The sequence below is a fragment of the Mytilus californianus genome, unplaced genomic scaffold (genome assembly GCF_021869535.1).
Source record: "Mytilus californianus isolate M0D057914Y unplaced genomic scaffold, xbMytCali1.0.p SCAF_1, whole genome shotgun sequence".
Lineage (NCBI taxonomy): Eukaryota > Metazoa > Mollusca > Bivalvia > Mytilida > Mytilidae > Mytilus > Mytilus californianus.
The window spans coordinates 47,876,886-47,896,404 of NW_026262581.1; the positions used below are offsets into that span (position 1 = coordinate 47,876,886).

The 19,519-nt window shown below is 31.9% G+C and overlaps 1 protein-coding gene across 5 annotated transcripts in view; it reads right to left on the reverse strand.

The window, feature by feature from the left end:
- The window catches only part of LOC127703943 (E3 ubiquitin-protein ligase HUWE1-like), a 134,423-nt gene that overhangs the window by 55,278 nt on the left and 59,626 nt on the right, over window positions 1–19,519 (reverse strand). For 4 of the 5 annotated variants that reach the window (XM_052207991.1, XM_052207994.1, XM_052207995.1 and 1 more), the window contains exons 50-60: window positions 14,121–14,257; window positions 13,046–13,148; window positions 10,108–10,266; window positions 9,225–9,349; window positions 6,814–6,925; window positions 4,918–5,025; window positions 4,194–4,392; window positions 2,761–2,914; window positions 1,530–1,653; window positions 869–1,059; window positions 209–371 (exon numbers count right to left, since the gene is read on the reverse strand). In XM_052207991.1, the coding sequence (XP_052063951.1) occupies window positions 209–371; window positions 869–1,059; window positions 1,530–1,653; window positions 2,761–2,914; window positions 4,194–4,392; window positions 4,918–5,025; window positions 6,814–6,925; window positions 9,225–9,349; window positions 10,108–10,266; window positions 13,046–13,148; window positions 14,121–14,257 (1,575 nt within the window). The remainder of the gene's footprint in view (window positions 1–208; window positions 372–868; window positions 1,060–1,529; window positions 1,654–2,760; window positions 2,915–4,193; window positions 4,393–4,917; window positions 5,026–6,813; window positions 6,926–9,224; window positions 9,350–10,107; window positions 10,267–13,045; window positions 13,149–14,120; window positions 14,258–19,519) is intronic. The other variant, XM_052207997.1, reaches the window with a different exon arrangement.

The following is a 19,519-nucleotide window of genomic DNA, read 5'->3' on the forward strand; positions in this document are numbered from 1 at the left end:
ACACTCATTTTGTTTACCCCTCAGAAAGTTCTTGGTAGTAATCATTTTAATGTATTGTAACGTTTATACCTTATTTGTGAAAATATTTTCAAATAGTTTATACCACAATTTTAAGACATCTAGCAACATTATCATATAGATCTATTTCAACAACAAGCAAGGATGATCAGTATAAGTCTTATCAGTTTTTCTTCATGTCTGTACTTACTGATAGGTCTGTTCGCCGATTCTTCTAAGCTCTGTGTTATCCTCTGCACATCCTCATAGGGTATGTTTTCTATAATACCTCCAGGAGTAACTATTGATGGTGCATAATTTATTGGTCTTGGAGGTGGACATGTATCAGCTGTTACCAACATTGCAGCATTTGGCTACAATCAAGGAGAAAGATTGTAACGTGAAATTCAGATAAATATTAAGCTGTCTAATTTCAAAATGAGGAGTTTGCTAAGGTTGCTTTAATTAATTTTAATCCAATTCTCATTCTCTACCTTCTAGAGATTAATTTCTTCATTTCATACTATATTTTTTACATTTAAAATTTCTGAAATTCTACATTATGGCATATAACATATAAGGGTCCACTCATCTTCCTAAATGTTCAAATTGCAATGTCCTTTATTTTTAAGATTTTGTCTTAGTTATCCACAGCTCTTATTAAATTATATTTAAAGAACATTTCCATCATTATTATGCTAAGTATACAATTCCAAATAAGAATTTCCAGAGCCTATTATCAATTTTTACAATATTAAAAGGAATTTGTGTCTGTTATAAATGTAAAGAATAAAACCAAGAGAATAAATGAAGTTTGGTGGTATCAAGTAGTTAATACCAGCCAAGTATCTGTAGGAAAAATGGTCTTTACCTTAGATCTGTCAGGGGGTGGTGGTGGCCTTCGCCAGTCAGGATGTACAAGGCCCTTTGCTTTCAGTTCTTCTTCATACTCCTTTTTTCTCTTCTCTTCCTCTTCTGCTACTTTTCTCCTTTTTTCTTTCCTTTCATCCAATTCCTCATCCCTTAACTTCTCAAGTTCCTCAATTATTTCTGGTTTCAAAGCTGATCAAACATAAATATAACATGGTTCACAGATGTAAGTACATTAATGCGATATTAAAGTGATCTTGTTTAAGCATCAACCTTTCTTTCATTTCTGCTTATTACTCTTTGTTTTATTATGAGCAATGCATCAAAAATGAAAATGATAATCAGGAAAATTTTATTCATTTCCACATTAATCTTTTCAGTACCCAAAGGATTGTGGGTAACATTCACAAAAAATGTTTTTTTTTTTTTTTTTTTTCTTTGCCATTTGGTGGATAACCAATAATTGGTGTACTTTTTAAAAATATAATCCAATTCATTAGTTCTGAAACGGTTAATTACTGTGTTAAAACATCTGTTTTTAACTTTACCTACATCTGATACCATTCTTTATAAATGTTGTGTAGCAACAAAAAAAATACATGATTCAAGGTTGTCAATTTCTACATCTTTATTGCCAAGAAACATACTACAGTAATACATACATGTAACACAGTCATGTACACTGTCCCCATCCAATACTTTAGCTTCTTCAGTCCACCGATTCATCGTAGAAGGAACTAACGTTAATAGCCCTGACCCTGAAGCCCCATTGCTGGAAAATGGATCCTATAAAAAAATACAGAATTTATACACACACAAAAAAAGAATCCCCTAGTTGTTAAATCAATTTAGATCTTATCCAAGTAAAAGAGTAGTCTTCAATAAACAATTTTGTTTATTTGTTTTGGTATATCATTACTACCTATATATTTGTACAATTTGATGGCACTTAATTTTGTTTGTGGAAGATACAAGTGACTCATGTAAACAACTGCTTTTTGGCATGTTGATTGCCAATTCATAACACAGTAGCAAATTTGAGTGCACTCTGCCATTTTTGTTTATAACAACTGGAATAAAACCCAAACCTATAATATAGTGTTATTACTCAGAGGTGAATTGCAAATATATATATGGACCAACTTGACCTCTGCAGATCCTTTAAATACATGCTAAATTATTCAGATTTATCACCTCTTACAAGATTTATAATATATGGATAGCGTTCAATACTTTAGGCTAGTTTACTAAATGTAAAATTGTTAACTGCCACACTAATTTTTATCTTAGTTTTTGCCAATGTATAAATTATTTCCAAAATGACTAATTACCAACCTTTTATTTATTTTTATTGTAATCTAGTTTATGCATTTTTTGTACAAATTACATACAAACATATAATTTCCTATAAAAAATAAAAGTAACATCTAATTTTTTTTGTTGCATGAACAATAAACAATGCATTGTTTGCTTTTTGGTCGGGTTGTTCTCTCTTTGAGGGCTATTCCATTAAAATGTTTGTGGGAGGGTAGGAAGGGAAGTTTAATTATTGAATGTGGGTCATGGGTCTTTTTTCAGTATGCGTCTATTACCATTAGCAAAATTATCTAAAAAATGGTTCTTGGTTGTAGGGATATTTTGAAAGTCCCTTCCTACCCTCCCACATACATTTTAATGGAATAGCCCTGACATATTCCCCATTTCCATTTCTTAATTTTATTATCATGAAGTAAACAAACCCAATAATGATTACCCTGAACTTCAGGGATTCTAATTTCTATATACCTTGTCCTAAAGAAAATCAAAATCAAATCAAATTGGAGAAACACGTCAACTATAAAAGTTGCAATTTACTTATGTGATGTTAATTTTAAGCGATATGTAATTACCAACCTGAAACAATTCCTCATAAAACTCATCTTCCCTTTGATTATATATGAAGTCATCACTACTGTTTACAACCACTCGGGTCGGGGTAGGACCTGCCACAGAGGTGAATGTATTAGTCAACTGTAGAACATCAGCTGCTGTAGATGGACCTAGTAATCTGAAATAGAAGAAACAATATTTCAAACTTTAACATCATACCATAAAAAAAAGTGTTTTCACTTATTATAAGTCGTTCACTTTAAACAAACCTAAACACAAACATTAAATTGTAAACTATGTAAAAGTTTCGAAGTCAATGAACCTAGATCAGGGGTGGGGCTATATAATCTCCATGGAAATGATACTTGCAAATGCCAATAAATTTGCATACCAAATATCATTGACTTAACATTAGCAGTTCATCTTAAACTGATCTAATCACAAACTAATACATGTAAACTAAGCAAAAGTTTCAAAGTCAATAGACCATGACTGAGGGGGCAGGGCCAAATATTCTCCATGGAAATGAGATGTGCTTATGCTTATACAACTGAACACCAATTAACATTGGCCTACCACTAATGGTTCCCCTTGAACTGACCTAATCAAACTAATGCATTTTAACTTAGCAAAATTTTCAAAGTATATAGACCATGACTAAGGGGGCGGAGCCAAATAATCTCCATGGAAATGAGATATGCCAATGCTTATACAACTGCATACCAAATATCATTGATCTACCACTAGTGGTTCACCATGAACTAGACCTAATCACAAACTAATACATTGTTGATGCCACTGCCGCCGGAAACAGCATACCTAGGTCTCCCTTTTAGACTCTGTCAAAGGCGAGAGAATAAATCAGAGGGACAATTTTTTATTTACTGTATACATTGTTCTCTCCAGTATTTTCAAATGGCACTATTTCCAAAAAATCTAAGTGCATCTAAATTTAATTCTTTTATGAAATCCAATCTAAAATCCTGTACATATTACATTCACCACAAAAATGTCTACAAGGTATGAAAGATCTATATATTCATTAATTGTTAAATGTAACAGCTTCTGACCATTTTTGACAACACAGGACGTCATCAAGTCAGGACATGCTGAACATTAATTTTGCATTCTTCCCTTCCTAAATGACCCATGGTTGTAGAGGTCAGTCGTACACAAGAATGCTATTATTTTTTTTTGTACACAAGAATCCTTTTTTTTTAATTAATATGCATCATTAGCACAAGTGTTGCACCCATAGTCTGGCTAAGCATACCGGCTCACAGTTCAAAGAATTGGCAACAGGAAGTTGGTGTCTGACAGATTCCAAAACTGCTACCATGTTATAACTCATCACTGTAAAGCGGCTTACCAAATATGAAGTCATTCTATTCAGATGGATAAAAAAAGTTATTGAAATAAAGCTCTCAATCATAGAGAGGGGTATAATAAAATCAAACCTTTGTAAAATTGCTGGCGGGTTAGGCTGTCTAGGCAAGTTAACGTGTAAAGTTTGTGTTGTGGGATTGTATCTACACGTTCCTCTTTGTCGTCCTCCCCTGACTCTAGCAACTCCAGTAATAAAACTTTGGTCTGGTTGTCTAACTAGCAATGGATGAGCTGGAAGCACATTACTCGGTGCTGGTGGCACAGACGGTGCTGAAAGGGAAACAACCTGGTTTATGTACAAAAAAATAATATTTGATACATAATTGTTGACGGAGATGAGCAAAAACATATATTTAGTTTTATTGTTATGTATAGTGAAAATTTTTCTACATTCAAGGTAGACATTTCTATGTATTAACTTGTACCTTGTTCCAGAAATGTAAACATAAGTATTTTGATCATTATTAACCATTATTAACAGGACTGAAACTGGAGGCTTCAAATCGAAAATAATCATTGTATAAATCAATTCAACAACAAATAAAACAAAATAATAACATCACATCTAGGATCATTCGCAACCTGTTCTGTAAAAAGGGAAATAGTGTACGCAGTTTTCTTTATGCTAATCACAAGTTAATATTAAACAAAAAATAAACAATCATTTAACACACAAGAATGCAAAATAAAAACAGTGCAAACAGTTCAGAGTCAAAATCTACAAAATTAAGAGAGCAAAAAAAGAAAGAAAATTTCTTTTTTTTTTTTTTTCATAAAAAAAAATCTCATACATACTCAAAGCCTCATTGCCATTGTCATTGTCCATAAAAATAGGGAAGGGAAGGCCATGTCTCTGTAACTGTCGATTGTCTATCGTGTTGAACATAATGTGCTGACCTCCGTCTGTAACATATACAGTACAATTGGCAGTTATTTTTCCATATATATATACAAAACAAGAAAAATTTGAATATCAATCTGACAATGCTTGAGCCCACTGAATATAAACAAATCAAGAAAGGTTGATAGGCAATTTGACAATGCTTGAACCCACTGGAACAGAACCTAAACTAGCAAAGAATATCAAATAAATGTGGATAGTGTCCACATGTGGACACAGATGATGCCCCCGCTTGCATATCAAATAGTTATAAAGGGACATAACTGAAGAACGGTAAAAGTGACGCTACCCAAATTTGAACTTGATCTGAGTTTTGTGGTAATAAGCACTGTGTGTAAGTCTCATAACATTTGGTTGAGGCTAACTTAAGTAGAGAACAGAAACTAAAAATTCAGCAATTTTTCTATTTGTAAACACGCATAACTCTAGAACGGTTGTGTATAAGTTTTATAACATTTGATTGAGACAAACTAAAGTTAGAGAACGGAAACGAAAAATTCAGCAATTTTTGTGTTTATAAAGGGACATAACTCAAGAATGGTATAAGTGTCGCCACCAAATTTCGTACTTAATCTGTATTATGTAGTAATAAGCATTGTGTATAAGTTTCATAACATTTGGTTGAGGCAAACTAAAGTTAGAAAACGGAAACAAAAAAATTATACTTGATCTTAGTTTTGTGGTAATGAATATTGTGTATAGGTTTCATAATGTTTGGTTGGGGCAAACTTAAGTTACAGAATGGAAACTAAAAGTTTTGCAATCTTTCGATTTATAAAGGGGCATAACTCAATAATGGTTAAAGTGACACTACCCAAATTCAACTTGATCTGTGTTTTATCAGTGGAAGTCAAAATTAAACTTTGCATTGTATAAAGCATTGATTGTAGTTGATTCAACTATAATCATGGAAAAAGAATAACTCCAATTTTAAAAATAACTTGATATTTAGAAGAAAATAAAAATTTAGCAATTTTTCCATTTGTAAAGGGGCATAACTCTAGAACGGTTAAAGTGACGCCACCAAAATTCAAACTTGATCTGTGTTTTGTGGTAATAAGCATTGAGTATGAGTTTCATAACATTTGGTTGAGGCAAACTAAAGTTAGAGAACGGAAACGATAAATTCAGCAATTTTCCATCAGTAAAGGAGCATAACTCTAGAACGGTAAAAGTGACGCCACCAAAATTCAAACTTAATCTGTGTTTTGTGGTAATAAGCATTGTGTATAAGTTTCATAACATTTGGTTGGGACAAACTAAAGTTAGAGAACAGAAACCAATTTTGGGACGTATGTACGGCGGGGGCATAAAAAAAAGAAGATTTTGTGCTCACTTCTATAATTTAGCTAAATGCAATACTGCAAACCTAGTCCATATTTTCTAGCAACAGGTTATATATCAAAACTTTTTAATAATCTAATTGTGGCTGAACTGCTCAAGAAAATATTTTTTTATTCAGATCTTGATTATAATGATATTGAACTGATAAGAAGCAAAAATATGGAATAGATAAAGGTGTTTTGTTATATGGAAGGAGAGGCACTCAATAACCAGCTAAAACTTTAAGTATCAGGAATTTGACCTGTTCACATTTTTTTTTATCATTACTTCAGAAAAAAAGAACTAAATTCAAAATCAATTTCATTTGGTTCTGTAGAGAATTTTGAAACAACTTAAACAATTTTCATTTTCTGACCCAAACAATGATAGTTAGTTTGCCGGTTTTTGAGCTAAATGTACACATCTAAATTCTTACAGGCAAAAGAAGAACACATTTTTTTACTTACCAGGGAGTAACATATCATCCGGATGGAAGAAGTTGTCATCAATATAATGAGTAGTTACTGAAGGTTCGATATCCTGATAATCGTCTTCTATTCCGTTCTCCATATCTGAACCCTATGTTAAATGCAAATCAACTCGAGTTAAAATCATGACGGTTGTTTTACTTAGGCTAACCTTAAAAATATGTTTGTTTGCAGTTTCCCCGACTGTACCTTCAGACTGAAGGGTCGGTAGGTAGGAAAAATATTTTATTTTATCAGCCAAAAAGTTTAAACAAGCAGTTACACAAACCAAGTTTCTAGTCAAGAAAAAAAAAACTATTTTAAAACAAAACACTGAAAACCAACATGAAATGAACAGGCATTGTCAGATAAAAAAAATCTTTTTAACTAAAACTGAAACTTTAATTCAATTTATGATATAAAATATGGTATTATTGAATACTGAAACACTTGTAAACAAGGAATTACTAGAACTGTTTTAAAGAAATATATTCAATGACATATATGCTTCTTGACTAGAAAGTTTTCATGAGTAGAGTATTTTCATCAGAAAAATGTAGATATTGAAGATTTACAAGACAATGTATTAAAGAGTGTATTTTTAATTAAAAAAAATCAGCCATTGAATCTTCCTCAATTGAAAAAAGGGCAACTTAAAAAAGACTGTTTTCATATTTCTAACAATGTTTAATTATATGCAATAAGATTATATTTTGAAAGATATGTTGATGCCAGACTTAAATGAAAACCAAAGAAAACTTACTAGTTTGTGGTGAAATCCATAGCACCCCATTAAAGTAAATGGTCTGTACTGAAATGTTTTGACTGCATAAAAAAATTGGCAGCATAGGTCCTAAGAACATGCTTTAAATTCAATTCACACAGTGACAGGCCACAAAGTTTGGGTATATTTAATATTGTAAGAAAGAGAATAGTTGCAATGAGTGGGGCAGCCCCCCTTATCCTAAAGGAGCATACTCATTGCAATTGAAGATAGATTTAATATAGAGAGAGTATATTTATTTTTCAAGCTAATCATTCATTTTCTCTTCATCTTTGTGTATTTGGGGTTGCTTCTCATTGATTTGGCATGGCCGCTATCCATTTACATTTTAAATGAGTTATTTCTCCGTACAGGCATGTTTACAGGTATCCATATATTCACGGAGGAGTGATTTAATCTTTGTCTTCTTCACAACGATTTATAGAAAATATGACATACTTCAAACTACTTTTTGAATTGATTAACCAATGAAATTGGTTCCATAAAGTCGGGCTCAAAAGATTCTGTACCCGATTTGTTTGAAACAAAGTTGACAAAGATGAGTTATCGTGTCGGTTGTGAATATCCGCTGCATCTTCTTCAATGATATCATCAAAGACATCATTCGATGTGCCTGAATCTGTATAAACAGTTTACTATTAAACTTTTTTGTTTGTTATTTGTCTTAAAATTGACAGAAGTTGACAGCATAAAGGACATAACTTCATGGATACCTGTAAACAATTTCCATGTGCTTTATCATCAAACAGTCACATGAACGCTTGACGGGAAGGCAAGACAAACCGAACTTAAAACATGTAATCGACCTAGACTGAAATCAATTTCAGGAAAGGACCTGAATTTCTGGATCTCGGCAATAGTTTTAAAAATAATTTCTTAAAATTTAAAGCAATAAAATAAAAAATAAACAGTCGGGGGGATTTTCAAGGGTCGGTCGGTAAACTGCAAACAAACAATATTTTAATTTAAGCCTTATCGTCGAAGCTATAAAATTCATATACTGTGGATTCATTATCATTCATGGGGTACCACTTTTTGTTGATTTTATGGGAAAAGGGAAACTTGGAATAGAAATGTTCAACGAAGTATAACATTTCTATAGTCTTGTATATAAACTTTTGCAAAACCACAAATTGAAAAATCCAAAAATAATTGGTACCTACAAATATAAATGAATCCACAGTATTGCCCAGTTGAGAGTAAAATTGACCTCATTTCAATTAACAGTAATTATCTGCTTATATTAGTTTTCAAAAACTTTTTAACAACACAACAGAAAATGTAAATATTCCAAAGCTTATTGACTTCAAGAACTTGACTGAGTGCAGCAAGAGTCTCATGACTGAAGCTACAAATAATTGTTCAAATATGTTAATGACAAATTAAAACTTTATGACAACAAAACAGAAGCAGTGACAGATTCAACCCCTAACTTGTCCATATTAAAAGGATGAGTTAAACTGTTCCAGCTTTAACATACTACAGATGTCTATTAAGTCACTGCAGGCCAGTAATGCTGAAAGTTATGTTGCATTCTTCCCTTCCTAAATGACCCATGGTTAAAGAGGTCAGTCGTACACAAGAATGCATTTTACGAAAGAAAACATGACTAAGCATGAAACAGTACCTCATCATCATCTTCATCCTCCTCATCGTCATCTTCATCAACATCATCATCTTCTTCATCATCATTACCACATTCGTGATCATCATCGTCTGAACTGTTGGATTCACTGTCAGGAGTATCATGCACTAAAAAAGATAAATTTCTTGTCATGTTTGTTTTCTAATTTTTAATAAATCTGCAACACTAACATGTATTTTATATTCTTTTATGCATGTTATATTTTCATGGTCCAAGAAAAAATACTTGATTGGAAACACCTTGATATTTTGTGTTCTTTTCAAACAAAAACTACTTATATTGAAGAATTAAAGAAAACTTATCCAAGAATTCAAAGATAGAAAAATTATTCAACTAGTGAGCAAACAACACATTAATTCATCAATGCACATAGCACATAAGTTAATCATAAGAGTTGTCAGATCATAAGTTGAATATATTTTGATGTTTGTATTCTTGGATAAGTTATTCTATTACAATGGCCACTGAATAGAAAACGTAAGGAACTATATCTTTTTCTACATATTCTCAATTTGTTTTCATACAATGTCATCAGTTATGTCTTGACAACAACTATACTTGTATGACGTCAGAGGCATGAAATTATTCAAACTTTCCCAATGTCCATCATTGGATTAGGTTTATAAAAATTTGATGCAAGACTGGAGCTTACCATATATAGAAGATCAGATACATAGATGGAATGAAGAGGGTGTTACTCTATGTATTTATTTCAATACTATACATTATGAGCACTATGAGACTGAAACAAACTTTACTTTTGCCATAGAACTAATAGAAAACATAAAACATTTGATACTTTTCTTAATAACAGTGGGTCACTAACAAAATTCTTTAAAAATAAGCTCAAGAAATACAATTTTACCATGTGCATTTTCATCTGGGTCATCTTCATCAATAGATAACTCTTGACTAACCATCTGTGAATCATGATGATCAATGTCATCATCTTCACCAACTTCTACATCAATTAAAACATCATCATGATCATGTTCCTCCGACTCTGATGCTCGATTTATTTCCTCTGAAAATTACATAAAATTATTAACATACATAGAGAACAATAACCTAAAGTAAATGTTGTCTAATGAAGGCAATTACTAATAGATTCAATCACATAACGACTGTAAATAATACAAGCTTTTCTCCTTTTCTGCTGTAGCATTGATATTGAAAAAATAAAACCCTCCCATATTGAAGAAGACATTTGAAACTGAAACAGACTGAATTTTAAAGCATTTACAAATTCTGGTAAACTTCTTGATTAATCAAAATACTATTTTTCATACTACAGATTAGTTCTGTTCTATAAATGTGTTGTATGTATGATAAGCAGACGCTGAATTATACATTAACCATTTGATAAACAAATGGTAAGACGATATATTAATACATTATATTAGCTGAGTCTATGATAAAAGATGAACACCAATCAGATTAATTTGCATAATTTGCCATCTGGTTAGAAACCAAAATTCAATAGCTTTAAATGATAACAACAATACTGAACAGTTATTGATTAAATGCCAACAAAAAGACTTATTAACGATTCATTTGGACAACTTATGTCACCTAATAATGTATGACGTATATTTTTACAATTTCGGATGGTAAGTTAATGATAGCTCAGAAATAATTGTTACAGACAATGTATGGAATGTTCCTATGCTATTTCTATCTCTTAATGATATGTCTGAATCTAACATCATCAATATCAAACTCTTAACTTCTGTTGACTTTATCTGCATTTAATAAACTCAATATGAACTGAAATGCAAATTTTCTTTATGACATTCATCCAATGATCAGATCAAGTGGTCCTTAAAATGATCAGATTTCAAAGGTGTGACAGCATTGCTAAAATTTCTTTCAGCATCAGAGCATTAATATCTGATTGAGCGCAGCCTGATACGATCGCAGAGGTCGAACCCTGAACAGTTGGGGCAAATTTGGATATAATATTCAAGCTTGATACTGTCTGAATTTTGATTGTGATCAAATTTTTGTCATAATGTAGGTTTCTGACACAAAATAAATGTGGAAAAAGATCTTACAAATCTATTGCGCAATACTGTGCAACTGAAGATTACTTCTTGAAACTTTACAAAATTTGAAATTTGAAAATTTTTGAAAAAAATATGAATTCCTTAAAAAAAATTGGAACCCCCCCTCCCCCCGCGACTTTTGGAATCCCCCTTGGAGCAATTACCCCAAGACTCGTTCCAATTCTTTCCTTTATAGTATGGAACCTTGTAGTACAATTTCAGAGAGATCCATACACATCTAACAGAAGTTATTGTTTGGAAACTAGAATAATGCATGTTTTTGGCCCCTAATTCCTACATGTTTGAGGCAATTACCCTCAAACTCAATCCCAGCCTTCCCTTTGTGATATGAAACCTTATAGTACAATATCAGAGAGATCCATACACTTACACACAAGTTATTGTCCGGAAACTACAAAATTGGTGTTTTTGGCCCCTTTTATGCCCTTAATTCCTGAACTGTGTGCCCCATAACCCCTAATATGAATCCCAACCTTCTACTTGTGGTATTAAACTTTGTTGTACAATTTCAGAGCAATCGAAATACTTATACACAAGTTATTATCCTGAAACTAGAAAAATGTTTGTTTTGGGCCCCTTTTTCCTAAACGGTTGGGACCATCATCCCCAAAATCAATCCCAACTTTCCTTTTGTGGTATTGAACCTTCTTAAAAAATTTCATAGAGATCCATTAACTTAAACTAAAGTTATTGTCCAGAAACCAATGTGTCTTCGGACAACGACGCAGACGATCCCAAAATTTTTTTTGCGGTCGTATCAAAAGTACTAATTTTTAGGGATTGAGGAAAAGTTATATGTTCATGGACAGTCAGGGATATAACTCTATAGGGTTATTACAGAAAAATAACATACATTTGTTATTGTGGACTAAAAAATCAAAGAACTGTGATAACATATGTATGTTACATGTTTCAAAGGGACAATATACATCATTAGTTCAGTTAAAATGTATAAAAGTTCTATTGATATTACTTTTGTCTATATGTATACTTAACTATTGAAAGATATAACAGTTCATAGTTTACAATTTTGCATAGTACACCTATATGTTATTACAGAAAAAATATGCCTGTAATAACTAAAGGGTGTTATCACAGCTTCTCTATATCACTTCAAAGCATTTGCTCAGACATACATCATGCTTAATTACAATGTATTTTAATTTATTGTAAGAAATAATGACCAGAGCATGTAATGAGGTTCTGCGCAAGTTTCTCGGTAATTCCCAAGTGTCTTATATAATAAGTTACATTCCTTTAATAACCTAGCCTTGTTATCACAGCTAAGTTTATCCCTTAATAGCCTCGTCTCATTGATTTACCATGGTTAATCAAAAATGAATTAATTTAATTAAAAAATTAGTTATCAAGGCTATGCATTTAGTTTCTGCGCAAAGTCTCAAGAGTTCCCTAGAGCCCATTATAAATGAAATAATTTTACAAATAACAAACATATGTTATTACAGATTTAAAAAATTTAAGGAATAAAGAGTAGACAACTCATGAAAGTATCTGTAATAACACACACAAGTTATTTTCTGTAATAACCCTATAGAGTTATATCTTTGACTGATGGATATTTGATTTTGTAGTTTTTACTAATTCAGCCTAAAAAACTTAAGTACATGAAATCGTGGTTTCACAAAAATTAGTAAATTATAAAAAAGAAAGAATCCATAGTGATCTATTTTTTGTTGTTAAAATATTCTCTACATTACAACATGTTTCGATAAGTACCTGAGACATCCATGATAATATCTGCAATGACCTCACTTTCAGGATCTCTATTTCTTTCTCTGTTTATCATATTATCTAATATGTTGTCTAATTCCTGTGCAGTCTGTACAAAGAAGAAAGTACTGTAAACCAACTAATTTTCATATGGAGCCCTTTCTAGCCAATTTGGCATATATATATTTTTGTGAATTAGTCAGGTTGTCGGTTGATTAATATAAGAGGAGAACCGAGTTTGATATATTCATGGAGATTTATATTAACTAAAATTAGTTGGGGAAATATATGAAATGGTCATCAAGAACATGTAAATAACAGCATGGTGCAAAGATTAGAAAAGATGACGAAAAAATATACAAATACTATATTAGTGTAATCAACTGCCTTGATCGGATTCATGCTCGCCTTGAGTGCAGTATGTAATGGTTTCAATCCCCAGCTGGGTCAAACCAAAGAATTGAAATTGGTATTTACTGCTTCTCAACTAAGCATGAGGCATTTTAGAAGTAAGATCTGAGACAGGTCGGCTAGCAGTAGGTAGGCTTACATGTCTTACTTTGGGTTTTTACCTTGTGAACTGGCATGTTAAAAATTCAAGTCAGTGTCGGTCTAGGACAAACAGAATTTATTTTCTTATCATAATAACATGTTTTTGTCCTGAATATGCATTTAATTTGCCGCTGGACAATAAACACTTATCCATCATCACCATAGTGTTATAATCCTCATGCTTTACTAATTTAATCTGTTGAAGTTTCTGAAGCATATAAAATCATGACAAATGCTTATCTTGACTTTTATACGCAGCTTTAGGGTTCACTGACATCTATTTTATTTGCTGAGAAAAATGTATCAGAGATGTGTTTTGGACAGATGGACAGAGGTTAACCAGTAAAATATTGCAATAATAAATACTCGCATTCTAAATTCATAAATATATATATGTATGAGGATTTTCTTGAAATCGTCCATTTTTCAAAAATCGCAATTATTTCTGATTTTACAGTATATAATTGTATTTTATTATTTGCAAACCAATTTTGAAAAATATCATGTTAATAAGCATTAGCAGAAATACCTGGTTTTCTGTGACTGGTTCAACAGCATTAAATGCTTCGCTCTCTTCAAGAGCCTCATTCTGCTCTTCTTGTTCTTCCGTAATATCCTCTATTGTGACCTCTCCAATCTCATTTTCTGCAGGTGCTGCCTCTTCAACTATTTAAATAAAAAAAAATAAATGTGAAAACATCAGCTTTCTACCCATTAACATGTCTTTTGAACTTTGCATTATATTCTTTTCAAATTTTAACCCCTAATAACAGAACTTAAAATTAAAATCAGCATGAATCTCTTCTGTAATATTTTTTTGTTCTGTTTGAACAACATCTCCTTTAAAATAGTTATCAACCTATGAGTGCTCTGTTTTTGGTTTCTGATACAGATAAGACTTTACCAATTAGATGCATACTTGTAACCACATAAAACACACAAAAGATACAAGTATTTCTAATGAGTCTCTAGTAGTGGTAGTTTATATAGCATTCTTCCCTTCCTAAATGACCCATGGGATAAGAGGTCAGTCGTACACAAGAATGCTGGACATACAATACATTATACAATTTATCTAGATGCTATAAAAAGTCATCTACATATTGTAACATAAGCAATGCAATTAAAATAGATGCTCACAGTTGCAGACATTGACATAGGGCAAGCTTCAGCCTGATTAGAGAAAATGATGAAATTTGATGAATGTGTCATACTTAATTGCAATGGATGAAAAAACCTACTGACAAAATTTGGCAAACAATTTTTATAACAATTGAAGAACGAGTTATATTATTATTAATTTTAAAAACTTGGAAACACATCCAAAATTACTGTCTTTAAAATATGTTTCAGCACAAGACAACATAAATTACAATAAAGTATGCTTTTTGAGATGCTGATGTTATTATCGCAATCTTCCCTTCCTAAATGACCCATGGTTGTAGAGGTCAGTCGTACACAAGAATGCTGGTACCAGTGTAGTTAAAAACCATGGGTTGAAGGTATCTTGTAACAAACGTTTTAAGATAACAGGTAGCGATTGATTCTTTCTGCTTTAGTTTTTGGAAATTACTGATTGGTTGTCGAACAGCAATGAAATCTCTCCTGAAGTATTTGGATAATTTACAACACTAATATTGCCACTCTTACAGATTTCAAAATAACAAAAAACTACTGATTGATATAAAAGCAGACAATTGTGTTGTTGGGTTCCTGTCTCACTTGTATATTCCTAATCCCTATTTTATCAAACTTTCCAAATAATATTTAAATGTGATATCTGAAAGTGACTATTCTAAAGACACAATTTCAATTTATCTTAGTGTTTGAGAGGTTTTAGAAATATGAAAATACAAGAGTCTAAAAATTTGATGACTTGTACATGTATATTTACAAAATATATAGTAGTAAAACCTCTGGTAAAGGTGAGGTAAAATTGTAACCACATTAAACACACAAAAGATAAAAGTATTTCTGTTGTGTCTCTAGTAGTGGTAGTTTATATACTATAGCATTCTTCCCTTCCTAAATGACCCATGGGATAAGAGGTCAGTCGTACACAAGAATGCAAGGCAAATGATAAATTACAAAATCTACACAATTCATCTAAATACTTCAAACAATTATCTTAATATCGATACATCAGAGATGTGGTAAATTCAGATTTCTTCTACAATAGCGTGTTCAACAAAAGTTTAGTTACAGCTCTTTTCCTAATTCTAGCAAGGCAAAGGTTTGTTTGGCTTGCTTGCTTTGTTTGTATCAATGTTTGCTCAAGCATTGTAATTAAGATTGACATCTGAAAACAACATAAAAAGGAGGATTTAAACTTGTATACATTATATTTAAATTTGATTGAACATTATCAAATAATCAAATTTACCTTTACACAGATTTAACTCTGCCTACTTATATTGTTTGCAGATGTCAATCTTAATAACAATGCTTGAGCCAAAATTGATACAAACAAAGCAAGCAAGCCAAACAAACCTTTGTCTTGCTAGCATTATGAAACGAGCTGCAATTTGCTTATAATATTTTTAGGGAAGTTTGCTGAAGCATAACAATTGAAAATAGACCCTGACAAAGGATGAACTTCAGTCTAGTTATAGAAAATACTGAAATTTTATCCATGTGGCATGTTAATTCAAATGCTTGAAAAAACTTCGAAAACATTTTCTAGAAAAATTTCCAAACCTTTTGAACATGCCACTTTAGAACATTACACAGTAAAACTTTCAGGATACAAAAAATGAACGGGTTATCAAAATCAGTTTGATTTACACAATAAGTCTTTGATGTAGAGTATTATGCAAATTTTAGCACCTGCTCAAATATTACATGAAGGTTAAGGCATTCAACTAATGAAATTTAATTACTGCCTTTAAAAATCAGTAATACAAGGAGAAGATGGAAAACTCAGAAACACATCCAAAATTACTTTCTTCAAAATATGTTTCAACAGCAGACAACATATAAATTACATATTGAATTATGTTTTATGATCTGTTGATGTTATTGTTGCATTCTTCCCTTCCTAAATGACCCATGGTTGTAGAGGTCAGTTGTACACAAGAATGCTGGTACCAGTTAATTTTAAAACAGTGGATTGAATGTGTCTTGTGACAAGGATTAAGTTTACAGTGATTCTTACTGCTTTTGAGTTTTCTGAAAACTGACTAATGGCGGACCATTGATGAACCTATTTTTGAAGTATCAGGGCCTAATCTAGGATTTTTGAGAGGGAGAAGTGACTTCTCCTTCCATGACAGAATTGGGAGAAGTGATCAATTTCATGGTGATCAAAGTGAAATTCCATTACCGTTTCGTTTGCATAGTGTTTTCGTGTACATCATTAAGGGAAAATTGTTTTATTTATGCAATAACAAATATACTTGCAGTGTTTTATATGATATTGTATAAAATGTATGAATTGAAAATTCTTAATAAAAAGGTTTAGACAATGTAGTTGTTATTTATTCATTCAACCTTTTGTGCTGTCAACTTGAAATAAAGTTTGTTGCTTGCCTAGTAATATTATCATGCATTAATCCCATGTGCATCTGCTTGAATAAGTCCAGAAAAATATGGCTCCCAGTTTATTTGATGACTTTTTAATGACTGGGCAATTTAATGTTTATCATCACATGTCATAATTTTAAAAGATATTGACTGTCCAGGATATCATGTCAGCTGTAAGTTGAGAATCTCGTGAAAGATTGTAAGCCTATATATAAATGAAAATATTTAGCAATCACATTTTAATAAGTCGATAAAGAGCTATTTTTTATCATTTTGTTATAAAAGATATCTCCCTAATTTATGAGCCCTAATTAACAAATTGGTCACAAGCTGGCCATTTGTTGTACGTTTGCAGTCAACTTATCCATTAACTGTCTTTCTACCTTTTATATTTCAATTTTTGATCAAAGAATGTAAAAAATCTTCCGTTCATTCCCACCCTTGACCTACCGAATAGTAAAATTGATCGTCTCGTAACAAATAAAAAGAAAACAAATCAGCTGAGTGATTAGGCAACATCCTCTGATGAAAATCATCGTAAAATGATAACTCAAACAGACGCTCTGTTTCTCGTTTCAATAGTTTTGAATGTTAAATCCATGGATGCTCAAAGTCGCCGTTGTATTTATTTCATTTAAACGTTGAAAGTATTAGTCCTGGGTCGCTTCGAAAATTTCGATTTTTCCTTGTCGCCGCCATTTTTGTTACCTGTGAAACTTGTAAAATTCAAGTTGTCTCCCTTTTACCGATTTTGATAGCGATTTGACTTCGCCATGAAGTCAGTCAGCCGGCGAGTTTTAGCGATTTTCAAAATTCCTTTGCGACTTAAATCGTCATTTCGCCGGCAAGATTATGGCCTGAAGTATCATACTCAGTTACTTAGTTGTTCGGAAGATTTTGTTATTAATGTGAAATGCATTAGATTTGGTCAATAAGTAATCACATTCAACATACCAAAGTTCAACCTGTATGCACAAATGTGAATGTTTTCCCATTTTAAAACCCGTTACTACTGATACTTTACATAAATTTAATGACAAGTGGCTAATTAATACTATTTCAATTATGTCTTGAGCCCCTCAAGTGACGGCCAGGGCATAAAAATACAAAACCTCTGGTCTATAACATAAAATTGTAACCACATTAAACACACAAAAGATACAAGAGTTTCTATTATGTCTCTAGTAGTGGTATTTTATATAGCATTCTTCCCTTCCTAAATGACCCATGGGATAAGAGGTCAGTCGTACACAAGAATGCTAGACAATTGTATCATGAAAGATGTGATAAAATTAGAGCTCTTCCCAATAGCATTTTCAACTGATTTTTATAGTTTGTTCTTATGTTGTGCTGTTACACCACTGCCCCAGGTTAGGGGGAGAGTTGAGCGTGCAAAAACATGTTTAACACCACCACATTCTTTATGTGCCTGTCCCAAGCCTGTAGTTCAGTGGTTGTCGTTGGTTCATGTCCATCATATTTGTTTTTCGTTAATTGTTTTGTTATAAATTAGGCCGCTAGTTTTCTCAATTGAATTGTTTCATATTTTTCATGTCGGGGCCTTTTAGAACCGACTATACAGTATGGGTTTTTCTCATTGTTTAAGGCTGTACGGTTGCCTATAATTGCTTACATCCACTTTATTTGAACTTTGGTGGATAGTTGTCTCATTGGCAATCATACCTCATCTCCATATTTTTATATCAACAAAAGTTATTTTAATTTGCTTGCCAATTTTTTTTTTTAAGAAAGTTTGCTCAAGCATTGCAATCACAAAATGGACACATATATGACCAGTTGTAATACGAATATAAATATATACAAGGTTTTGGATTTGTGAAAATTACGATGGAAAAAGACAAGGATTTCTGCTGAACTTGTCATGCCCAAGGTTATCAATAATGTGAGTCTATGAGTGTTAAGACTCATGAAAATCTGTCTAGACTCATAATTTTTAAAACTGAAGACACATCAAGACTGTAAAATGTTGCATCAAATGAGCACATATTCATCATCATTTTAAAGCAAAAGTTTAAAAAATCTAAATCTGATGTCATCTCCTTGTTTCTATTTTGTCACAGAGACTAAAATTATAAATAGTATAGCAATAGAATTTCTTTTTATCACTGTTGGACTTGCCATGGATAAAATAAAGAGTCTCTGGACTCATTATGGATAAAGTAACAAGTCCCTGGACTCACCTTTAAAAATCCTTAGTGAGAAACCTACAAGCCTACAGAATTTTCTTGAAAAATGTCAACACCCTGTATTGAAAATCATAGTGATTTCAAACAAGCATAATATTTACTAATTGATATTAAGGTCAGAATTGTGTTGTTAAGTTGCTGTGTTATTTGTATATTCCATATATATCTTTTAATCTAAACTTTCCTTATAAAATATGCA